Raw genomic sequence first — 21,023 nt, forward strand, 5'->3', positions numbered from 1 at the left:
GCTTGTCCAAATGTCACGTGTGACGAGCATTGACGTTACAAATGCAAATATCATACGCAGTTTCAACTATCTTTGCAAACTGTGTTGAATATTTGCAGTGTCATTATTAAAACTTTTATATTTTTGGATAATTAGTTATTGTTTCGATAAAACCATTCGTTTGGTTTAGATATCAATTTTATTTATCAATGCACAAAAAAGAAGGTAAGCATTAATGATATGGATTAGTACAGCCCGCGACAAAACTATAGCACACTTTGTATTTTTTTACGAAAATTACAAAATTGACCAATTTTGACGAAAATTAAAATTGACCCATTTTGAACCCAATATGGCGAACCTTGCAAAAAAACACCAGGCCCACCCATCTTATTGATCAAGAAGCAGTAAATCTTTAGTAACTTTACTTATTATATCTACTTATGCATAATTACTTATTATTTAATAATAAGGTATTTAAATTTCAATATTAATATATTTTTCATAAAACTATTGTTACATAATGTACTATTACTTTAATAAATGTTTAAAATCATAAAATAAATGTACAAACACAGTATCTAATAGAGTTTTATTTTAATTAACAGAAAATTACTTTTGCGGGGGTCGATGGAGATTTCGAAAAATTATGTAGGGGTCGATAATCAAAAAAGTTTGGCGACCCCTGGGTTAAAGGAATCAAAACTAAAATAACTGAACTAATACGTTTAAAATATTTTCATTGAGAATAATGAACAACAAAACTGAGTTGAAGCAGTCAAGATTAAATCGATTCGGCGATCTTGTTCAAAATTGTTCTTCTGTCCCTATTGCTTAAACCACTCTGCTCTTTACTGCTCTATTACCATTTGGTGCTTAGACCTTGATGAAGGTTATTGTGTATAAAACCGAAACTATAGTACGTACATTTATGTATTTTCATTTGTGCTTTATTCATGCAGTTTTTTTTTTTTTAGTAATAATGTTCATATGTTTTTCAGGGTTAGCATGCACAGAATTCATTTGCGATTTATCTGGTAAATGTATTCCGTGGACAAAAACCTGCGATGGAAATGCTGATTGTACAGATGGAACGGATGAAGGACCCCTATGCTATACGGCATGCAGAAACAATGGGAATTGTTCGCAAAAGTGCAGTAAAACTCCGACTGGATCAAAATGTTCTTGCAATTCTGGCTACGAGTTAATGGATGACGGAGTTACTTGTAAAGACATTAATGAGTGTTCTATGCCAGGATACTGCAGCCAGCTTTGCAACAATACGATAGGTGGTGTCGAATGCAGCTGCGTTGATGCATACGTCTTGACGCAAGATCGCAGAAAATGCATGCCAAATGGCGGTCAAGCGACTTTAGTATATCTGCTATCTGACTCAATAGGAGGACTTCAGATGAGCACTAACTATCATACAATGTTCTATAGCGATGAAGGTGGGGATATGCGTGGTTTGGACTACGATGCAGAGGAATTCAAGTTTTTTTGGACTGACTGGAAACTCGTAAGTAATGTTTTCTGTTCCAAAAGTAGCAATTCATTATAGAGATAATATGACTCAGGAGATAGAGCTCTAGCCTCCCGATGAGATCACCCAGGTTAGAGTACCAGCGATGGGTGTTTATTACGAATTTCGTACCCGGCTTACACCGACAACAGTGTTAACGTAAAATATTCTCAGTGGTAGATGGATAATGGGTTAGAATCCCCTTATTCTTGGGCTGACCGAGAAAGGTTTTCGTAGTTTTCTTCTCCTTGTAACGCTGCAAATTAGTTCCATCAAAAAGGGCTCTATTAAGACGAATTGAGCTCAATATTTGATCCAGGAGTTCCCTTATCTTTCTGAGTTGGGCTCAAAATTACAAAGCTGCGGAGTTGAGCATTGGTAGTTATAAACTCAAAATTGGGTCGGCCACTAATGCACTAATGTAAGGAATTTCACCGCTAAAGTAATGAATTCCATTAATGTTATGAATTTATAAAATTTAAGAGAAACCACTAATGTTATGAATTTTACTATTGTTACGAATTTATAAAATTTCAGAGAAATCGATAATGTTATGAATTCCTCAAATGGTATGAATTTATTAAATTTCAGAAAAAATTATCAAAATTGCATATTTTAATTTTTGTTATAGAAATTAGTTCAATTTACAGCACTTATCGCCTGTTGATTAATACTATGAAATAAAAATTGTTCAGGTTCCGTACCTTATTAAAAGCTATAAATGATAATGAAATTCACTTTAGTTAAATAACCAAACTTGTCTACAAAAAAAATTGGAACTACATTTTCGTGAACTATCTAGACCAGCGGTTCCCATTTTTTTCTGCTACGGAACCCTAAATAATCAATTTTCTTCCAGTGGAACCCCGACTTCATAATTAAAGTAAATAAAGACAATTAAGTTCGTATTAACTATTTCCTTATTATATATTCCATTAAAAGACTACTTTGTTTCTACTTTTAGAACTTTTTTATATTTAAAAGAAAACGATGACTGAAATCTTTTCATCGTTTTATCATTACTCATCTTATATTAGGTTTCATGTTCGGCAGTTGAATTCTCAATCTTAGAGATGAAGTTGCCTAGTTAAAATTTTGTATTCATTATTATTAGGAAAAATTTGGTTATTTAAAAATTCAGTTCTTTTATTTTGATTTGCAATTATTTTTCTATTAGTATTGCAATTTTTTTTTATAAATGTATGTCCTTTTTTTAAGTTCTCATAATTGTTAGAAAAATTTTGAATAAATCTATAAATTACACAATAAAAAGACAAAAAAGAAAAGAAAAGAGAGAACTCTAATATAGCCATTTTTTAATACTTGGAGAGGCGAATTAACGAGCATTTATTGCTTAATAAAAAATATGATAATAAGAAAGCATTAATCAATAAGTCATTATAAAGATATCACAAAAAAATAATATGCAAGTTCTGCATAGCTACAATGGGGAAAAATTTGGTATCTGCTAGAAAAATGAGATCTATCATACACATTTCAGTTGCCTGAAATAAGGACGCAATATTAAAGGTAACCTTTTTTTTTTCATATGCGGACATTTGCTTTCAGGTAGCTGAGGCTGTGTGGACCACCCACGGTACCATCTAGTAGACTACCCATGGACCAGACTACCAACCAATCAAAGATACAATACAATAAATTTTCCATTAAAATGTAGATTTTTTTTCGAGTTAAACTATCTTAGAACATCGCAGAACGTTCCGTTAGAAAAGTTTTGATATGCCTTATTGCTTTCCTGCTTTTAATAATCTAAATTTTATTGGATTAGGTTTGGAACTGATAATCAGATTTTTTTGATCGAATAGTTCAATTTATTCGGATAAATTATGAAAAAACACAAATCTTAAAGCATGATAGAGTTAAAAAAATTGATCAAATGACATTTTTTACTTTTGCACAAAATATTAAATTAAAAATGCATTTGAAACATTTTTTTTTTTTTGCAGAGCACTTTGAATAGTTATGCCCCAATAACGAACGAAAGAATCACCTTGCTAACGACCCCCATACGGCCAACATCCGTGAAGTGGGACTGGTTGACCAGAACTTTCTTTTATACCAATGATGATGGGTCTATAGTTGCCTGCAACGAAAGTGGTAAATATTGTGCAACAGCCATACTAAATGCAGGTTATTTCAGTAGCGGTTTTGATATATCACCAAAGAACGGGTAAGATACCATTTGTCTTTCCATTTACTTTATAGTTCAACCTCAAACATAATATAAAATAATAGTTAATATAAAAACTCATTTGCTGGTGAATTTTCATGTCTAGCTGGTTTTGAAAACAAGCGCTTATTTTATGAGTGCTCTAAACATGCCGTCTTTTATTACCATTTTCATATTTTTTTTTTGAAATTATACTTCTTATGCGACTTCCAACAAGGTTGCGTTAACCGTTTAACGCTACATTGGCCGGGAAATCACGTGGAAGGATCCAGTTTTCCCTCATTTATTTCCATATTGTTTTGGTTCTCACTAGCATAAAAATAATAAAAGTCATAAAAGTATTGTTTTTCTATAAATATTTTTTTAGTTTGCTTTGATACACATATAATTTAATAGGATAGTATTTTTTATTTTCAAATTTAGTGGATAACAATTGTAAAAAACGAGTGAAAACAAACCCACGGACAATGCGACGGATTTAAGGTTATGTCAAGGTACGTCTCTTGTGAATATCAATTGACTGTTAGGTTTTCTCTTCTGAAATTACATTATGACGCATTCACATACATTATTAGTACAAATACATTTTCCAGGACGAGACGATGAGGCAACCACAAGCACTTCCACTGGTTCAAGAGGTCCACGAGAGAAAAATGCACAATATTACCGTGATTACAGAGCACGGAAGCGAGCGGAGCAGGAAAAAGAATCGTTAAATAGAACTAGTGATCCTTTTACGACTGCTGATTCTTCTACAATTAACGTAGTGGGTTGCGAAGTTTAACTTCTTCCGCGCGGAGGGACTCCATGCACTATTTTTTTTTTCTTTTTTTTTTTTGTTTGATCTAAGCAAATTTTATATCAAGTATCTTTCCGCTTTAGTTTCTATTTAGGTATTTACTTTATTTACGTCGCACAAGAGCTGCGTTATTTGGCGATGATCTAGGAAACATCCCTGAAGATGAAAAGAGGACATGCCATCACAATTTTGATCCTCTGCAGAATTGATAGCTCCCCCGCTTTGGTAGCTCGATGACCTGCGTGTGAAGTCGATCACTACAAGGTAAAACAGTTTAAAAAGGACAGATACCACGCATCCTCAGTCCCTACCAAGGCAGATCGAAATGGACACCTACCGCTTTCCGACCACAGCCAGTGATGCGAATCCATCAGAATTTTTGGTCTTTTGACCAATATTTCAAAAGCCTTACCACTAGAGATCTGGATCAAAGTGACATTTTATGTGCACTTTTGAATCATTTGCATGTAATGGTGTAGAAAACAACTTTAAAATAAATTAACAAAACAAAGAATTATGCATTAAAACATAAACTTACCTACCACAAGGAGAAATGTTCGCAAAAAGCGTAGAAAGTTGATAGACATATCATTGTACGCCACTAAGTTGAACTCTAAACACTTCTAACGTACATATGACAAATTTTCTCTTTAATTTCAAGTTGTATAAATCCAGAATTCAGAGGCCTATCCTTGAAACCACATTTGGAGCTTGATTTTTCAAGGATTTTCGTAGTCATGAATTTGACCCAGCTGGAGCTGGATCGCAAAGGATCGGCAACAACAACACCTAGCAATACTGCAAGTGTAATGCTTGCTGATTTATAGAGTCTTAATTTTTCTGAGCTAATCTAGGACGTTTAAAGCTAACGCGCATCATAATGCAAAGAGTCTACAGTAATTATGTCAATACTCATGTGCCCTGCTGCGACAATCTGATTCCTAGCATGTAACTATCGAATTAGTGCTCCATCGATGTTAAGCATACGTATCGTAAACTGGTTTCCTGATAATGACCTATAAATGTTTTCCTAATAACTAGTAAATGTTTTCCTAATAACTAGTAAATGTTTTCCTTATGACTTATAAAGTTGTCATTATAACATATAAATGTTTTCCAGATAACCTGTATATGGTTTCTTGATAACCGATAAATGTTTTCCTGATGACCGATAAATGTTTTCCTAATGTGACCTATAAAGATCTCATACAACAACGCCCCCTATAGTTCGTTGCGATCGCGATTATAAAAGCAAACAGGCTATAATTTTGAAACTTCTTAAGGATGATTGTTCTCCAGACTAAGGTTTTTACATTTATTTTCAACAACTTGCATTTTAAACTTTTTTTTACGTAATGTGTTTGTTCTAAGAATAATTTTATGTTCCTTTTATGATTAACTTATTCATAATTACTCTCTTGGCCATCAATTTTAATATGTTTATGAATAATGAAGAAGGAAGATAATTTTAAATAATTTAATAATAATTTCTGCTGTCTTGAGAAACGTATAATCCTAGAAATTAAAAATCAATCCAGCCCATTGCATGACAAGAAAGCAAATATCAATTGATGAAGTTTTTGCAAACCATAAGTTGAAATGTTGTGGTGTTTATAAAAGTCTACCAGTAAAAAAAAATTAAATAAATAAATAAATGAATTATGGGAAACCAATGGTTGCAATAATACGGTTACAGTTTACTCTCCTTTGTAATTAATCATCATTATACCCTTTTTCATTTAAAACTTTGTTAAATCAGCATTTTTATAACTATGTTTGTTTTAGGATAATGTTTTGGAGTATATGGTATGTGCTTCTAATTAATCTTCATTATAGCCTTTTTTATTCAAAACTTTGATAAATCAGTGTTTTTCAGTAACTAAATCTGTTTCAGAATATTGTTTTGGAGTATATAGAATGTTCTTCTACTTAATCGTCAAATTATCCTTTTTTTATTCAAAACTTTGATAAATCAGTGTTTTTCAATAACTATATTTGTTTTAGAATATTGCTTTGGAGTATCTATGTATATATTTCTCATACACGGCACCAAAAAAAAGCCTCATTGCAACTCCCCGAATGGCAACGTTAGAAAATCGACCAATGATTGCTGCTAAAAATGTCACATGGCAAATCTAGATGAGGTGGCTCAACATATAGCGCTTTTAAAAACGAAAACAATAACCAGAGTGAGCATTATCAGATTGTTCAATTCAGATTCATGCCCTAAAAACATGATAATATTTAATTTAAACTCAATTAGGAATTAATTAATTTACTTTATTTTCTTCATATATACAGATAACAGTCGGCAAAGAATTCTGTTAGGTTAAAAAACATTTCGCTAAAAAAAGAACGAATAAAATAAACAAAACAAAGAAATAAAAATAAACAACTTAAAAAATATAAATGCTGTTGCCAGTCATAGAATTTTCTGAAAGTTAACTTAGCAACATAAATCAAAATGACATAGAAGCGCAACTAGATCAAAATTATGATACCTGAGCGCTTGACGTAACAAATCCTTCAATTCTAAAAGTGTTGTATCGCCAAATGCCCAAATTAACAATTGTGTTCTTAAAGAAATTCTATAAAAAGTTTTAAATAAACAACCTACTTCTACAACTGCTTCTTGAAGAACTTGGCTCATTGATTAAAAATATTGTTTTAATTTTACAGTACTAACTTTACTTCTACTTTCATTATTGCTATGACCCTCTTTCATTACATTTTACAACTTCATGCTAAATTTGAGGACTTTAAGTTGTTTTGTGGTTGAATACTGACATTTAGAAATGTGTACATAAAAAAAATAATATTTAGAGGTTAAGAGTTGCCTCAGAAAAATTTGAATTGTTGACATTGAACTTAACAATGGAAACAATCGTTTTTGTGAAAAATTGAATTGTATTGTTGACATCAAAACTAAAAATATTGTGTTTCAACTTAACAATACTACCTTAATTTATACTTTAGAATTGCCTCGGAGAAATTTGAATTGTTAGCAATGACTTAAACAAAAAGTTTTATTTTAACTGACAAATACTATATTATAATTTTAACTTTTTCTATGACTATACTCATTTTCTTACTCTTTTCTTTGTTTTTTATACATTTTATATTTTTGTGATAAAATAAAAAACTTATAGTTGTTCTGCTTCTGAACACTGATGAAAACACAAAATGATGGGCTTCATCAACAATCAAAAATATATACGTTTATTTCACAAATTCTATATTATTAGGGTGGCGCCCTTCAGAGAATTAAAAATACAAAATTATCTTCATGGAAGCCAATGCTTTACTTCCGGCGTTCAGTGGCAGACTACTATTTCATATTATTTTACAACACATGACTTTAGCCCTCTGGTGGGAAAGACTTTAAAACAAAACTTACAACAGTTACTTTTCTCAACAACTGAAATTTAGAATAGTGTGATTAAGCAAAATATGTGAACTGTTAGCTTTTTCAAATTAATATTGAAATGTACAGGTTTGGAATTTTCTGCAGTGAAAAGTTTTCGGAACTTCAGTATTCAAAAAAGTATACAAAAGCTAGACGTTAAGAACGTATCCAATGAGCGAGCAAGGCGAGCATTGGATTGCGAGCAATCCGAAAAGGACTGCGAAAGCAGTTCCGGGGGTTGACGAGCGCCAGCGAGCAGGTGGCGAAGCCTCCTAGTATAGAATATTCTTCTACTTAATTGTAATTATATCCTTTTTTATTCAAAATTTTGATAAATCAGTGTTTTTCAACAACTATATCTGTTTTAGAATATTGTTTTGGAGTATATAGAATGTTCTTTTACTTAATTGTCATTATATCCTTTTTTGTTCAAAACTTTGATAAATCAGTGTTTTTCAATAACTATATTTGTTTAAAGATAAAGTTTTGGAGTATATCGAATGCTGTTCTAATTAATTATAATTATATCCTCTTTTATTCAAAACTTTGTTGAATCAGCTATTTTCAATAACTATATTTGGTTTAGGAAATTGTTTTGGAGTATATAGAAAGTTCATCTAATTTATCGTCATTATAATCTTTTTTGTTTAAAGCTTAGTTGAATCAGCGTGCTTAAATAACTATTTTTATTGTTAGAATAATGTTTTGGAGTATATGTAATATGCTTCTAATTAATCGCCTTTCATCAATCATTTAAAAAAATTTTAAATCAGCTTTTTTTAAATAAATATCTTTGTTTTTAGGATAATGTTCTGGAGCATATGGAATGTTTTTGCACGGTCCCAGTGGGGAATAATAGAGAGAGCAGATTTAGATGGAAGTGAGAGAGTAGTAATAGTGACGAACGATTTGTATTTTCCATCCTGTGTAACTGTCGATGAAGTAACAGAGAGAATTTACTGGGCAGATTTAAAAACCTTTGTTGTTGAATTTGCTGATTTTGAAGGCCGTCAAAGGTCAGTCTAACCCAATTATACTTAAAATCCAAAAAGGAAGATAGTGTTCTATTGTTAATTTGCGTATAATTTTGTAAATATTCTTTTTATGAGTCTAAATATCTCAGACGGATCCTAAATAAACTGTTTAATTAGTAAATTTGCAAGAAAGTCTTATAGTTCTAAAGTAATTAAGAAAGAATTACATTAGAACTATGCGCCTAATGTTTTCTTACGGAGGACTTGGTTTGATGACATTTTTGCCGACTTGGCGAGATTTGGTGACCATTTTGGCATGAAATGATTGTTCTGAAAACTAGAGTTTCAAAGCGATAGGACCAATACTTACGTAGTTCGCGAGAATCGTATTGTAAATTCCGGGGCTTCGTCGCTAAGCCTATATAAATAGGAGTGCCCTTCCCTGAGAGAGTATTGAGATGATCCTCGACTCAGGAGTATACCATCACCAGATTACACTAGTATTCTAGGCGTATATCAAGCCTCCACCTAAGGGCAAAAGTCGCCTAAGGGCAAATTAGAGAGATAAAGGAGTCAGATGCCCACTCATATCAAGTCAAATCAGTGAGAGAGTGTTAGTCTGTTTGTTGACTGTAATGGTGCTCTGATTTGAAAGTCTGTTGTGAGCTCATTGAACCGTCAGAGGCTGTAAACAGTGTGTTTTACACTGTTATTTGAGCTGTAATTGCGAGCTAGAAATAGTTGTATTTTATGGAAGATTCTGCTAATAAATTTTTGGAGTCGTAAGGTGTCATTCATTTCCAATTAGCACGAACCTCTGTGCTCAATACAATAGAGTATACTTTGCGCTATGTAGACGAAAGCAAAAAAACAAGCTGAATAAAGCGTAAATAAAAATAAAATGGACAATTCTCAGGGTTCGTCCATCCCTACAAAAAATTAAAAACTGGCATCAACTTTGTTATAAAGAAGCCAAAAATTTATTAATTTTAGTTTCCACTATCGAAAATTAAAATTTCATATGCTCCACCTTCGGATCTGCATATATTCAGAAAGAGGATATAAAATATTCCATTTGCCACAAGCATAAGAATATAAAAAAACATTTAATAATAGTGTTACCACTTTTGAGAATTAACCCTAATTCTATGAACAAGAACCTTTTTTATTGTCTTAACACCAAATTACAGTAGAAAAGTAGAGAAACAAGAGGACAGAAGAACAAGCTTGAACAAATAATAATAAATCGGGTAATAAAAAACTGGTGTCGGGGATTTTGGCTTAAACTCCACAGTGCAAAATATCAAATTAGAATATATTTTCAAATATTGGGAAAGGATAGACCATAGGTTTGAGTCTTCTTCTGCTAAAATCATTCAATGCTGCTTTTCATCTACTGTCCTTCGCATTCCATATTTTGAATAGTTCTAATAATGTAGACAACGTATCTGTGCAATTTCAACAACTTTTTTTCTAGAAAAAAATATTCTCATAATTAAAATGATAATTCTTTTTTGGTTCGTTGTTGCATAAAATTTGTATTTGTGCAGCTATTTTGATAAAATATTTTTTACTTTTTGAAATTTTGGGAAAAGACACGCCAGACATGGTAAATAATGCCATTATGAAACATCATTTATGCTCAATTTTGTTTTAATTCGTTTATTGAAAATATTTTCCAACATTACTTCCTAATGTAATCTAAAAAATAGGTTAAAAGCTATAAGCTATAAATTAGAGTAACTATAAGGCATTACATTTTTATTAGCATTATATTAAAATCTTGAAAAATATACAGTTAATATTATTTTGTTTTATAACCGTCGTTGCACAGCCAACCCAATTTTGGGTTTACGACTACTAATGTTCTACAACGTAGCCTTGTAATTTTGAACCAATCCAGAAGACAAGGTAACTCCTTGATCAGTACCCTCAGAGGTATGATTTGTTATGGAAACATGGAGGACTTTGAGACTCGACAGATTTAACGTGCATCAGTCGTCATTTACTACACTAGGAGTCTTCGGGGATCGAACCCACGAACTCTTGGACATCAGTGTCCTACCAACCAGGCTATCCCGGCTCAGTTAATATTATTCCGAAACTGTTCAGACAACAAAAAAATGGCTCATACATTAAAATTTTTAGTCTATCTTTGAAAGAATGTTATGAGAAAGATGAGCCAAATAAAACGGAGCACCCTGAATAACTTTTAACTCATTCTCAATGGTTCAAAGGGATGACCTCATATATGCTAATTAATAAGTACAGACGATATTTAAGTTACGGAAACGTACTTAAAATCACACAGAAACGTACTTTCTCTGAATAAACATACAAATTTTTCGATGGATTCAGATTTCTGACCCTCAAAATATCTGAGGTACAGCAATCTGGGAAATACGGCCCCCGGTCAGGAAAGTGCTGCAAAGTTTGGATGCCTTAATGTTAATTTTACTTTTGGCTTAGGAATTATTCGATCGATTTCACTCAAATTTTGTGTTTTACCATGTTCTTGCCATACATTCTCTAAAATAATGCAAAAAAATATACCTTACAATTTAAAATTTTTCGACCATTCTTTAATAAAGTAATAAATATTTGCTAAAAGCATCTTTTACATGGAATTATCTTTGGATAGCCAACTTTAAAATTGCGTGTAAAAATGTTTCAATTATAAGCTAAATATTATTGAAAAATTATATAATAATTTTTCTTCGATTTCATCGATTCTTATTCCGGCTACTGCCGACCGGATGGCCGAGTGGTTAGCGTGCCTGACTGCGGAGCCGATGGTCGCGGGTTCGAATCCTGCTCAGGGCATGGATGCTTCTTTCTCTCTCTGTATTCTATGTCCTTTCTTCTTTGTGTGAATGTGACCCGCCCTATAAACGGGTTTGCGGTTGTGTGACGTGGGTGACGCTGCTCCACAGGTGCCCACTAGGTAAGAGGGTAGCAGTTCTGGCATTCCTGTGGCCAATGGGTCAATGTCCCAAGTGCCCGCCATTAAAGAAATTTTTTTTAAATATAATTTAATTTTGCATATTTCTTTCATCAATACACTCACCTAAAGAAATACGTTCATATTTCACACACTTTAAATTTCCCCACCCATGAAAATTTTAAATCGTCCACTACGCTTTTCCGTTTGTCATGGTTGAAGAATAACAATTCATGTATAGTTAGATTCTAAATGCATGTCCGGGTTTCTTTTCATTTGCAGGAAAATTCTGCTGGAAAAGGGGCAATATAAACCACTAAGCATGGCAATCTTCGAAGACTACTTGTTCTTTTCAAACTACGACAACAATACAATATACAGATGTGATAAATTCATTGGCGAAGACTGTATTCCAGTTCACTCAAGCAACGTAAAAGCAAATGCCATCATGATATTTCATAAAGCAAAACAATCTAAAGGTAATGTCTTATTTCCCAAAGTTTTGAAACTCTTAAGAGTGCTTATGCATGCGTTTACTTCCTGTCTTGACTTGTAAACATTACAAGTTAAGACGGTAAATGAACAAATAGTTTATGCTTACTGTCTTGAAAATGCTTATGAAAGTGTTATGTTAATGTCCAGTTTACGTGCTTAGACACGCTTTTAATAAAGTTCCAGTACTGTTTAGACAAGCTTTAGATAGCAAATTATGTTACAAATTGTCACGATTAAAAAAAATTTACATTTCATTTAATTTTGAAAATATTTTAGTTGTACTCGTTTTTGATTTCAACAGAACTTTTTCAACCAAGTTCAGAATCTAATTCAAATTAATATTATATACAGGTTATCTATATAATAAGGAGAATTTGATTCAGTTTGAATTATGAAAAAACTGATGTTAAGTATTTACTAATGCATCCAAGGACTTCAAACAAGAGTCCCTCTTTCATCCCCTCAACAAGGGTGAATCTCGGAGGTGATGCATCAAATTTTGGGTCATTATTATTATTTTATTTTTCAATACATTAAACGTTGCTGTTTTCATTTTTTTTTATCTAACGTATTCTTCGAATTATCTCCAGAAAATTATCTATCATTAAAGCAATTTTTATAGGAAAAATTGTTTTACAATTACTACGCCATCTGTTAAGTAAAATGCAAAGCTAAATCGGAATATATTTGTCTTGATAATCTAAATCTGCAATAAAGAATCACCTCACCCCCAGGAGTGGGGTTCAGGGGTTGAATTTGATAGCATTGAATACTTTTTTGAAAACAATTCATTCTTTTTTTTTTAAATATTTGACTGGGATCATTTTCTGGACCCTTAGTTCCTAGCTATTTAGCACCGGTTTCTACAATCTATTTTTGACTAAGGCAAAACTCTTATTCAATTTCTTTAGAATTTTATTAAATTTCCAATTTAAATTTCTTCTCATCTTATTTTTTAAACAGAAATTAACTTTCTTATTTATTAAAGATACATATTTTGGTTTAAGTTTTTTAGCATAATTTAATTTGCATGTTCAAGTCCAATTTACTTTTTTTGTCTAGTATAACTCACATTATAATAATTAATTTACCTTTTAATTCACGCTTTTAACGAATTCCGTTTGATTTATAGTACTTTAAATATAATATAATCCATTATTTTACGTCGAATTTACCTTACTTTTTTAAATCAAAATAAAATTTTTGTCATCCAATCAAAATTAAGACATCGAAACAGTGACGATTTGAGTAGATGCAACGTTTAATTAAATTAATTTCAAAGTTAATAAGTTGCTTGTTATTTTTACTTAGTTAATATTTACGCTCTGTTCTTTCAGTATATCTGAAAAAATTTAACACGCAAAAGTTTACAAATACACATGATATTATATAAATATTTTTATTATAAATACTGCTCAGTAAAACCTGTATAAATTGACTATTTTCTATGTTATGTTTCAGTAGTCAGCTTTGAATGGTGGTCAACTTATAGAAAGGGGATGCTGTGTTTTTAATCAGTTCTCAAATAATATAACTCTCATGAATTTGAAATTGTTCATAATATTTATATACATATCATAAATTACAAATCAAAATAAATATAAGTGGAATTTTATTTTTTTTTAACATTACTTTAAAAATTTTGCTTAGCGCGTACACAGCACATAATTAGTAAGCTTCAAAAATGAGATTTTAGTAATGCTCAAAAATTAAATTTTCATTCAGATTCAAAAGTTAAAAACTCCTTCCAACAATAACTTTGTTTGTACTTACAAATATAGTTTTTTATAAAAGCCCTTAGTAGTTTCACCGAGTGCTAAACTTGAAAATAGGGTATAAAGATAGCTTTTAATGCAATACTTAGATGAAGGTTTAATACCCATAACATAAAGGCAAACTAATTTCTTTACTTTTTTTTTTAAATGGTCAACTAATAAAGAGTTTAGAAAAGCATTAAACATCATTCCGTAAGAAATTTAAATTATTTCCGAGATCAACATACAAGATAAACACGTGGTTGGATTACAAAGGTTTTTCTCCTTTTTATCATACAGTATGAATTTGGATCTTGACTATAGAGGGTCGTTTCGATAGGTGGTCAACTTACCTAGGTTTTCAATTGACTTTTGAAAGCGGATGCCCTGTTCTTATTGGTATTTACGTTTTGTTTTTGTTTTATATTCGAGTTTCTTTATGTTCATTCAAAATATTCAGATCAATAAAATTGAATTTTAAGTTGAGAAAAATTATCATTTTCACCACCTTCTTCTTTTTGCTTTTAATCAAGTTTCTAAGGCAGCAAAAGCTGCTAATATCATATGTGCTGTGCATGCAATAGCTGAAATAAATGCTCGTGATTTGATTGGTTTAACAAGTTCAATAATAGAAATGTCAATTTCAAACTCATACCTTGTTCTGACCGTCCAATTGATTTCCAGTAGGAGCATTTAAAGCAACTTTTACCCGCGAAAATTCGCCTTGAATTCGAACGAGAAAGGAACTGGCAGATAAATTGTAATCCTTGCACACATCAAAAATTTAAAAAAAAATGGAAATTGCTCGCAACTTAGTTGACAACTCAATATTTCAAGGAATAGACAATCAAATACCTTGAATACTAGATTTTTTAATTTCATAACAGTCGTTGAATAGCCGACCCAATTTAGAGTTTACAACTATTAATGTTTAACTCCGTAGCCTTGTAATTTTGAACCCAATCCAGAAGACAAGGAAACTCCTGGATCAAGTATTAAGGTACATTTGCCTTCGTGGAGGACTTTTTGATGTAACTAACCCACATTTGGGTTACATGGAGAGGAAAACCATGAAGACCTTCCATGGTTAGCCAGGCGACAAAGGGGCTCTGATTTATGATCCGTCTACCACTGAGATTATTTTACGTCAGCACTGTGATAAACGCGAGCTGGATGCGGACCTCATTCGAAGGCAACTGCTCTATCCCCTGAGCCACTACGGCTCGGTTGAATACTACCTTTACAGTATACTTGGAGAACTTTGATTTTAAGCGAATTCACCAAGTTCCACCCTAATCCTGGCCTCTCTTTTCTAGCATGATGTCGTGTGAGAGGTTCTTTTGGGGTGCTTCGTTGTGTTACCAAGTGCACTTGATTGTTTTTTCCACTCCAAACATACTCTGAGACCATAGCTTAGATCCTTCTTCCAGAAAAAATAAAAATTTCCCTCAAAAAATTTCTTTTTTTTTTTTTCAGAGCCTTCATGTTGACACAGCACTCTCTTCTTCTTAGAGAAGCATTAATTTTCTAATGTATAACTAATCTTAATTTCTATTATAGGTGAAAATCGTTGCTCTAACAATAAATGCCATCATTTATGCCTACCCAACCATTCAGGATCATCTTGCAAATGCTCTGATGGCTACGAACTCATTAATTCCACTTGTTCTTTGATATCAACAAATACTTACCAAGTGCACGAATCACCAAGTACCGTGGATACTAATGAACACCACGAAACTTCAATTGCTAAAGAGAGTGAAGTTACACCTGCTTCTACCCCTACGACAGAAACGAATGTCATACGCATTTGGGGAAAACATTTACTGCCAGTAAGCTAGTAAAACATTATAACTTTCCGCTTCATGATTTTTCTTTGAAAATTTTTTTTCAATATTTCATTAAAAATATATTTATTCTGACGTTAAAATGCATTGAATGAGAATTCAAGTTTCAAGTTATTTTAGATTTAAGTTGATTTTTTTTGTGCTGTGTAAATTAATTTTGGGAAAACTAATATCACATGAATTATTATTTCTTTGATTCTTGACTCTTGTGTCTAGAAAAGAAAAACCTTTCCCCTTTCTTTCAATTTTGAATAAGTTTTGGAGTTGGAAAGAGAAAAACAAAATTTCCTTTCTCTTTTTATGTCTCATAAGTCTTGTGTCTAAAAAAGAAAAACCTTTGTCCTCTCTTTTAGTTCTGAATAAGTTTTAGAGTTACAAAGTGGGAAACGAAATTTGTATGTCTAAAAAAACCATTCTCTTTTTATGTCTTATTACTCTTATGTCTAAAACTAAATCTTTGCCCTTTCTTTTAATTTTCAATAAGTTTTGGAGTTAGAAAGAGGTAAACGAAATTTCTTTTCTCTTTTTATGTCGTATTACTCTTATGTCTAAAAAAAACCTTTACTCTTTCTTTTAATTTTCAGTAAGATTTAGAGTTAGAAAGTGGAAAACGAAATTTTTGCTTCTAAGAAACCCTTTCTCTTTTTATGTCTTATTACTCTTATGTCTAAAATAAACTTTTGCCCTTTCTTTTAATTTTCAATAAGTTTTGGAGTTGGAAAGTGGTAAATGAAATTTCCTTTCTCTTTTTATGTCTTATTACTCTTATGTCTGAAAAAAAAACTTTTGCCCTTTCTTTTAATTTTCAATAAGTTTTGGAGTTGGAAAGTGTTAAACGAATTTTTTAAAATTATGTTTTCCACTTTTGCTCGAAAAAAATGAAAAAATGTCACAATAGTTATTAGAAAGACATGGAGCGGTGATTCAACTTCCTCGGTCAACCAAGCCTTTTCAACCATAACTTTCAATTTCAGGGATATGGAAGGGCAGATGGTTAATAGTTTTATTTAGAGAAAAGCAGTAATCGGACAAATATTCGAGAAATCGGTCATTATAGTAGTGGTGAATTGCCCGTCTGGAAAGGCTTAGACAAAAGGTCCTTTCCTCTTCAAATCTACATTAACTCTAATTTTTTTTTTATTTGAACTAAATAGAGGTAAATAAACTCACCCACAAGTTAAACTCACCCACAAATAAACTGCTTAAGAAGTTGTTTGGTGACCTTCTTTACCCTGATTGTCGCCACCCTGAAAATGCATATATGTGTCGCCCGTTTTGAAGATGTTAATCGGTATTCAATTTCATAAACTCTTATGTTGCATGAAAAAAGTAGCTGTTGTTCTTAAAATAACCGGTTTAATTTTAAACAGCAGAGTATTTAAAAAATAAATGTACAATGTACAGTGAACTGAGGTGATTTTTCTACACTTAGGAAAAAATATTAATATTTTTCAACTTATAAAAATGTATTATAAATTTTAAAACGAGGTATTCTCTTAAGTAACCAATATAATTAATGACATGAAAAAATAAGTAAATAGTATAATTTTAGAAAACATAAATACGTAAGTATATAAATTTGTAACTGTGTACATATTTAATTTATAAATATTATATTTAATTGGGTAGAACATAATGCAAATTCAAACAAAAAAAAAAACCTTAAAAGGTTTAAAAATTGTCATATTTATGTTTCTTTTTTTTTCATTTCTAGGTTATAATAGGAAAAAGAGAAGACTATATTTAAGTTTGAAATTGTTTTAAGCTTTTCCTCTGTAATTTGATCTTTTTCTCATTAAACTTTTATATATTTGCATTTTTTTCTTGTCTCTTTATGTACAGTGCGCAAAAAATTAATAAACGAAGCCTCCTGAGTAACTTTTTATCTAATGATCGGATCTACATGTTCTAGAACTCAATCTTAACGGTTTTAGGGGGTGACCTCAAATATGCAAATTAATTGAGTGCAGACACTATTTTAGGTTACGAAATCAGACACAAAAACGTATTTTTTCTGAACATACTTACTTGTTTTCCAATGTATTCGGATTTGTGACCTACAAAATATAGGGATAGCCACAATATGGGATATATGGTCCTAAGAGTTTGCACAGAAGAGCGATCCAAAGTTTAGACCCCCTCAATGTTAAGTTTACTTCTTGCGTAATCATCGTATCTCGCGAACTTTAAATCGAATTGAAACATTTTTGCACATAATTATAAGATTTGTTTATCCAAAGATAAATACATGAAAAATATAACTTCTACTAAATATTTTTTTATTATTATTTGACTTAATAATAGTAGAAAAAAAGATTTAAACAGTAAGGTATACAATTTTTTATACATAATTTTAAAGAATGCAACTTTAAACGACGCATTTCAAAATTCGGGCAAAATCTGTGAAATTGTTCCTGAGAAATCAAATTTTGAAAAATATTAAATTAGATTTCTCAAGTACTTTTCGACCAATTTCATACAAATTTTGTATTTTGAACTTGAAAATAGCCTTCTTAAAATTATGTGAAAAGTTGCATACCTTACAATTTAAAAATTTTTCGACTATTATTAAATAAAATAATAAAAAAATAATAAATATTTAATAAAATTTTTATTTTACATAGATTTATTTATAGATCTTTGGCTAAACGAATTTTATAATTGTGAGCAAAATTTTTTTCAATTCGTTTTATAAGTTCTCGAGATATGGTGAATTACGCAAAAAGTAAAATTATCATAAGATTAAATTATCAAGATATAGAGACAAGATATGTTGCACAACTATTAGTTATGCATCAGTTTATGGCTTTATTTTAAAAATTATTAATTTTTAAAATTTATAAATACTGTTTAAATTTTATAACTAATATTTAAAACAAAGTATTTTTTATAACTGATCTATAAAAGTGAAAGGGCACCATGCTGAAATTATGTGATAAATGATGAAATTAAAAAAGCTTTTAATAATCATGTGCTCATTTATTTTTCATGTGTTGAACAACTGCAGAATATCATATGATGTACCAAAATTGTTCGATAATCAAATCAAGTTTCATGAAGATGGTTCTCTTAATATTAGTTTTAATTTTTTAAAAAAAACTATTTGCTACATATAAATTAGTGTTTTTCATATGGGTGTCCAAAAATCATCAAATATTTTGAGGACGCTACGCTGATTTGTCCACAAATTATGGTATAGAAATCTGGTCATTTGGCTTCAAAAACAATCGCAAGTTTTGGCTTTTTAATGTTAATTTCCCTTTTTCTAGTATTTCACCTTATCTCTACTAAGGATGTAGTTAGAATGTAAGATAGCTGAAACAATTTTGATTGTAAGATATGCAAAATTTCACACCATTTCAAACTATTTTATAGTAAATAAAAAATATATAGTTTAAACGGCTTTCGCCAACTAGTTTTTAAATATCTTTTTTTAAAAAGTTGGATTCTGAAATTTTTAATTTGTCAAAAGCTATTAAACTTATTATTTCAAATTTGTATTTTGTTGCGGAAATAGCCTGGTTGGTAGAGCACTGGGCCCATGTCCAAAAGTTCGTGGGTTCGATCCCAGACAGACCGAAGACTCCCCGTGTAGTAAATGATAACTGATGTACGTGAAATCTGTCGAGTCACAAAGTCCTCCATGTTCCCATAACAAATCAATACCCCTGGGGTTACCGATCCAGGAGTTTCCTTGTCTTCTCGATTGGTTCAAAATTACAAGGCTAACGAAGTTGAACATTAATAGTCGTAAACCCAAAATTGGGTCGGCTGTTCAACGACGGATGAAAAATACAAAATTAGTACTTTGTCATTTAAAATTAGATTTGTACTTTTTCGTTTAAAACGAAACACAAATCATTTCACCTCACCATTAAAATTTTTTCAATCAAAAAAAAAGAAAGGAAATTGTAAGAAAAAAGGAATATTATGAAACACTATTTTTGCCATAGATGTATTTTCGAATGATAGAATTTAATAAAGCCGCAAAAAGTGAAATTAACAATAAAAAAGGTAACTCTCTACCACTTTTAAAAATAAATTAATGGGAGGATATTTTTTAGACTGTAGGTACCTTTCCGAGCCAACTTCTTTGAGATTCAGAAATCCAAATTAGATGAAAATAAAATTACGGTTAAATAATTCTGGTACTGTGACTGCCGGTACTTTTAACCGTAAAATCCATTTTCATCGAAACAGGATACGGAACAAAAAATCTGATACACCGTAACTTTTACAGTATAATTACCGTAAAATCGCTGAATCAGTCTAAATAAGTCAATATTAGTATAAAAATGAAGGTATAATATTTTGCAGTAAAAATGGATTTTGTGCCAATGCCGTAATTTGATCCAGAATTTTTTATAATGCATGCTTATTCGGAGGAAGTATTTCTTAAAATGTCCCCCGTACAGAAAAAAGGCATTATTAACCCTGTGAACATTAAGATTGTACCTTAGTTCCTGAAAATCCGATCACCAGATCAAAAGTAATTAACCCCATAACGATTTTCAAGAAAACGGTCATAAAAGTGCCTATTTTTTGGCTTTTGTATTTGTATTGCGTATTTGATTTGTGCTGCAACTAGTTTAAAATAAACTAACTATCTACAATTACCTTAAAAATATCCTGATACTGCCATCAGGTGTGTAAAATGAGAAACAAAATGTTTTCCTGGAAAAAGAAATGAATTAGTTTTATTCTTATTGAAGCGTTACTACTGAACACTCCAGCCCGTCAATACCACGGGAACGAGAAATAGCGGGCGAAATCTCACCCCGTCATTTTCACGGGAGCAAAAAGGTTCACCGTTTTCAGTTCTAAAATCAGTACAATGTACTATGTACAAGTAAGAGATTTCCTTTGATCATAAAAGTATGTTGACTTAGATTCTCAAACAAATGTCAGTGATATCTATGAGAGTGCTTTAAAGATTCTAGAATGGCCGTTGTTCTGACAGTTACTCATTTGGAATTTTTTTTTTCTTGTCTACGAAGGACTTGACTACTGGTGTTAAAAAAGAGAAGAACGCAGACACAAAACTAAAAGCCATCAAGAGGTAGTACACTCCTTTATAAGACCCCAGTGTTCCTCTGAAGTAGCCTGAAACATTGA

At 31.2% G+C, this 21,023-nt stretch overlaps 2 protein-coding genes across 2 annotated transcripts in view; one reads left to right on the top strand and one right to left on the bottom strand.

Annotated features, from left to right (window-relative positions):
- LOC107443791 (very low-density lipoprotein receptor) overlaps positions 1-17,724 on the top strand; it is a gene marked incomplete at its 5' end in the record, with an annotated part of 29,542 nt that extends 11,818 nt beyond the window's left edge. Inside the window, 6 exon segments of the mRNA XM_043055760.2 lie at positions 981-1,498; positions 3,469-3,692; positions 8,701-8,913; positions 12,095-12,291; positions 15,622-15,893; positions 17,623-17,724. Of these exon segments, the coding sequence (XP_042911694.2) occupies positions 981-1,498; positions 3,469-3,692; positions 8,701-8,913; positions 12,095-12,291; positions 15,622-15,893; positions 17,623-17,655 (1,457 nt within the window).
- A 2,853-nt stretch (positions 17,725-20,577) lies between these two features.
- Positions 20,578-21,023, bottom strand: part of LOC107443790 (monocarboxylate transporter 5-like) — a 13,531-nt gene continuing 13,085 nt past the window's right edge. The window contains exon 3 of the mRNA XM_071186157.1: positions 20,578-21,011. Within this exon, the coding sequence (XP_071042258.1) occupies positions 20,869-21,011 (143 nt within the window). The 3' untranslated portion in view covers positions 20,578-20,868. The remainder of the gene's footprint in view (positions 21,012-21,023) is intronic.

Source organism: Parasteatoda tepidariorum, chromosome 10 (genome assembly GCF_043381705.1).
Source record: "Parasteatoda tepidariorum isolate YZ-2023 chromosome 10, CAS_Ptep_4.0, whole genome shotgun sequence".
In the NCBI taxonomy this organism is placed as follows: Eukaryota; Metazoa; Arthropoda; class Arachnida; order Araneae; family Theridiidae; genus Parasteatoda; species Parasteatoda tepidariorum.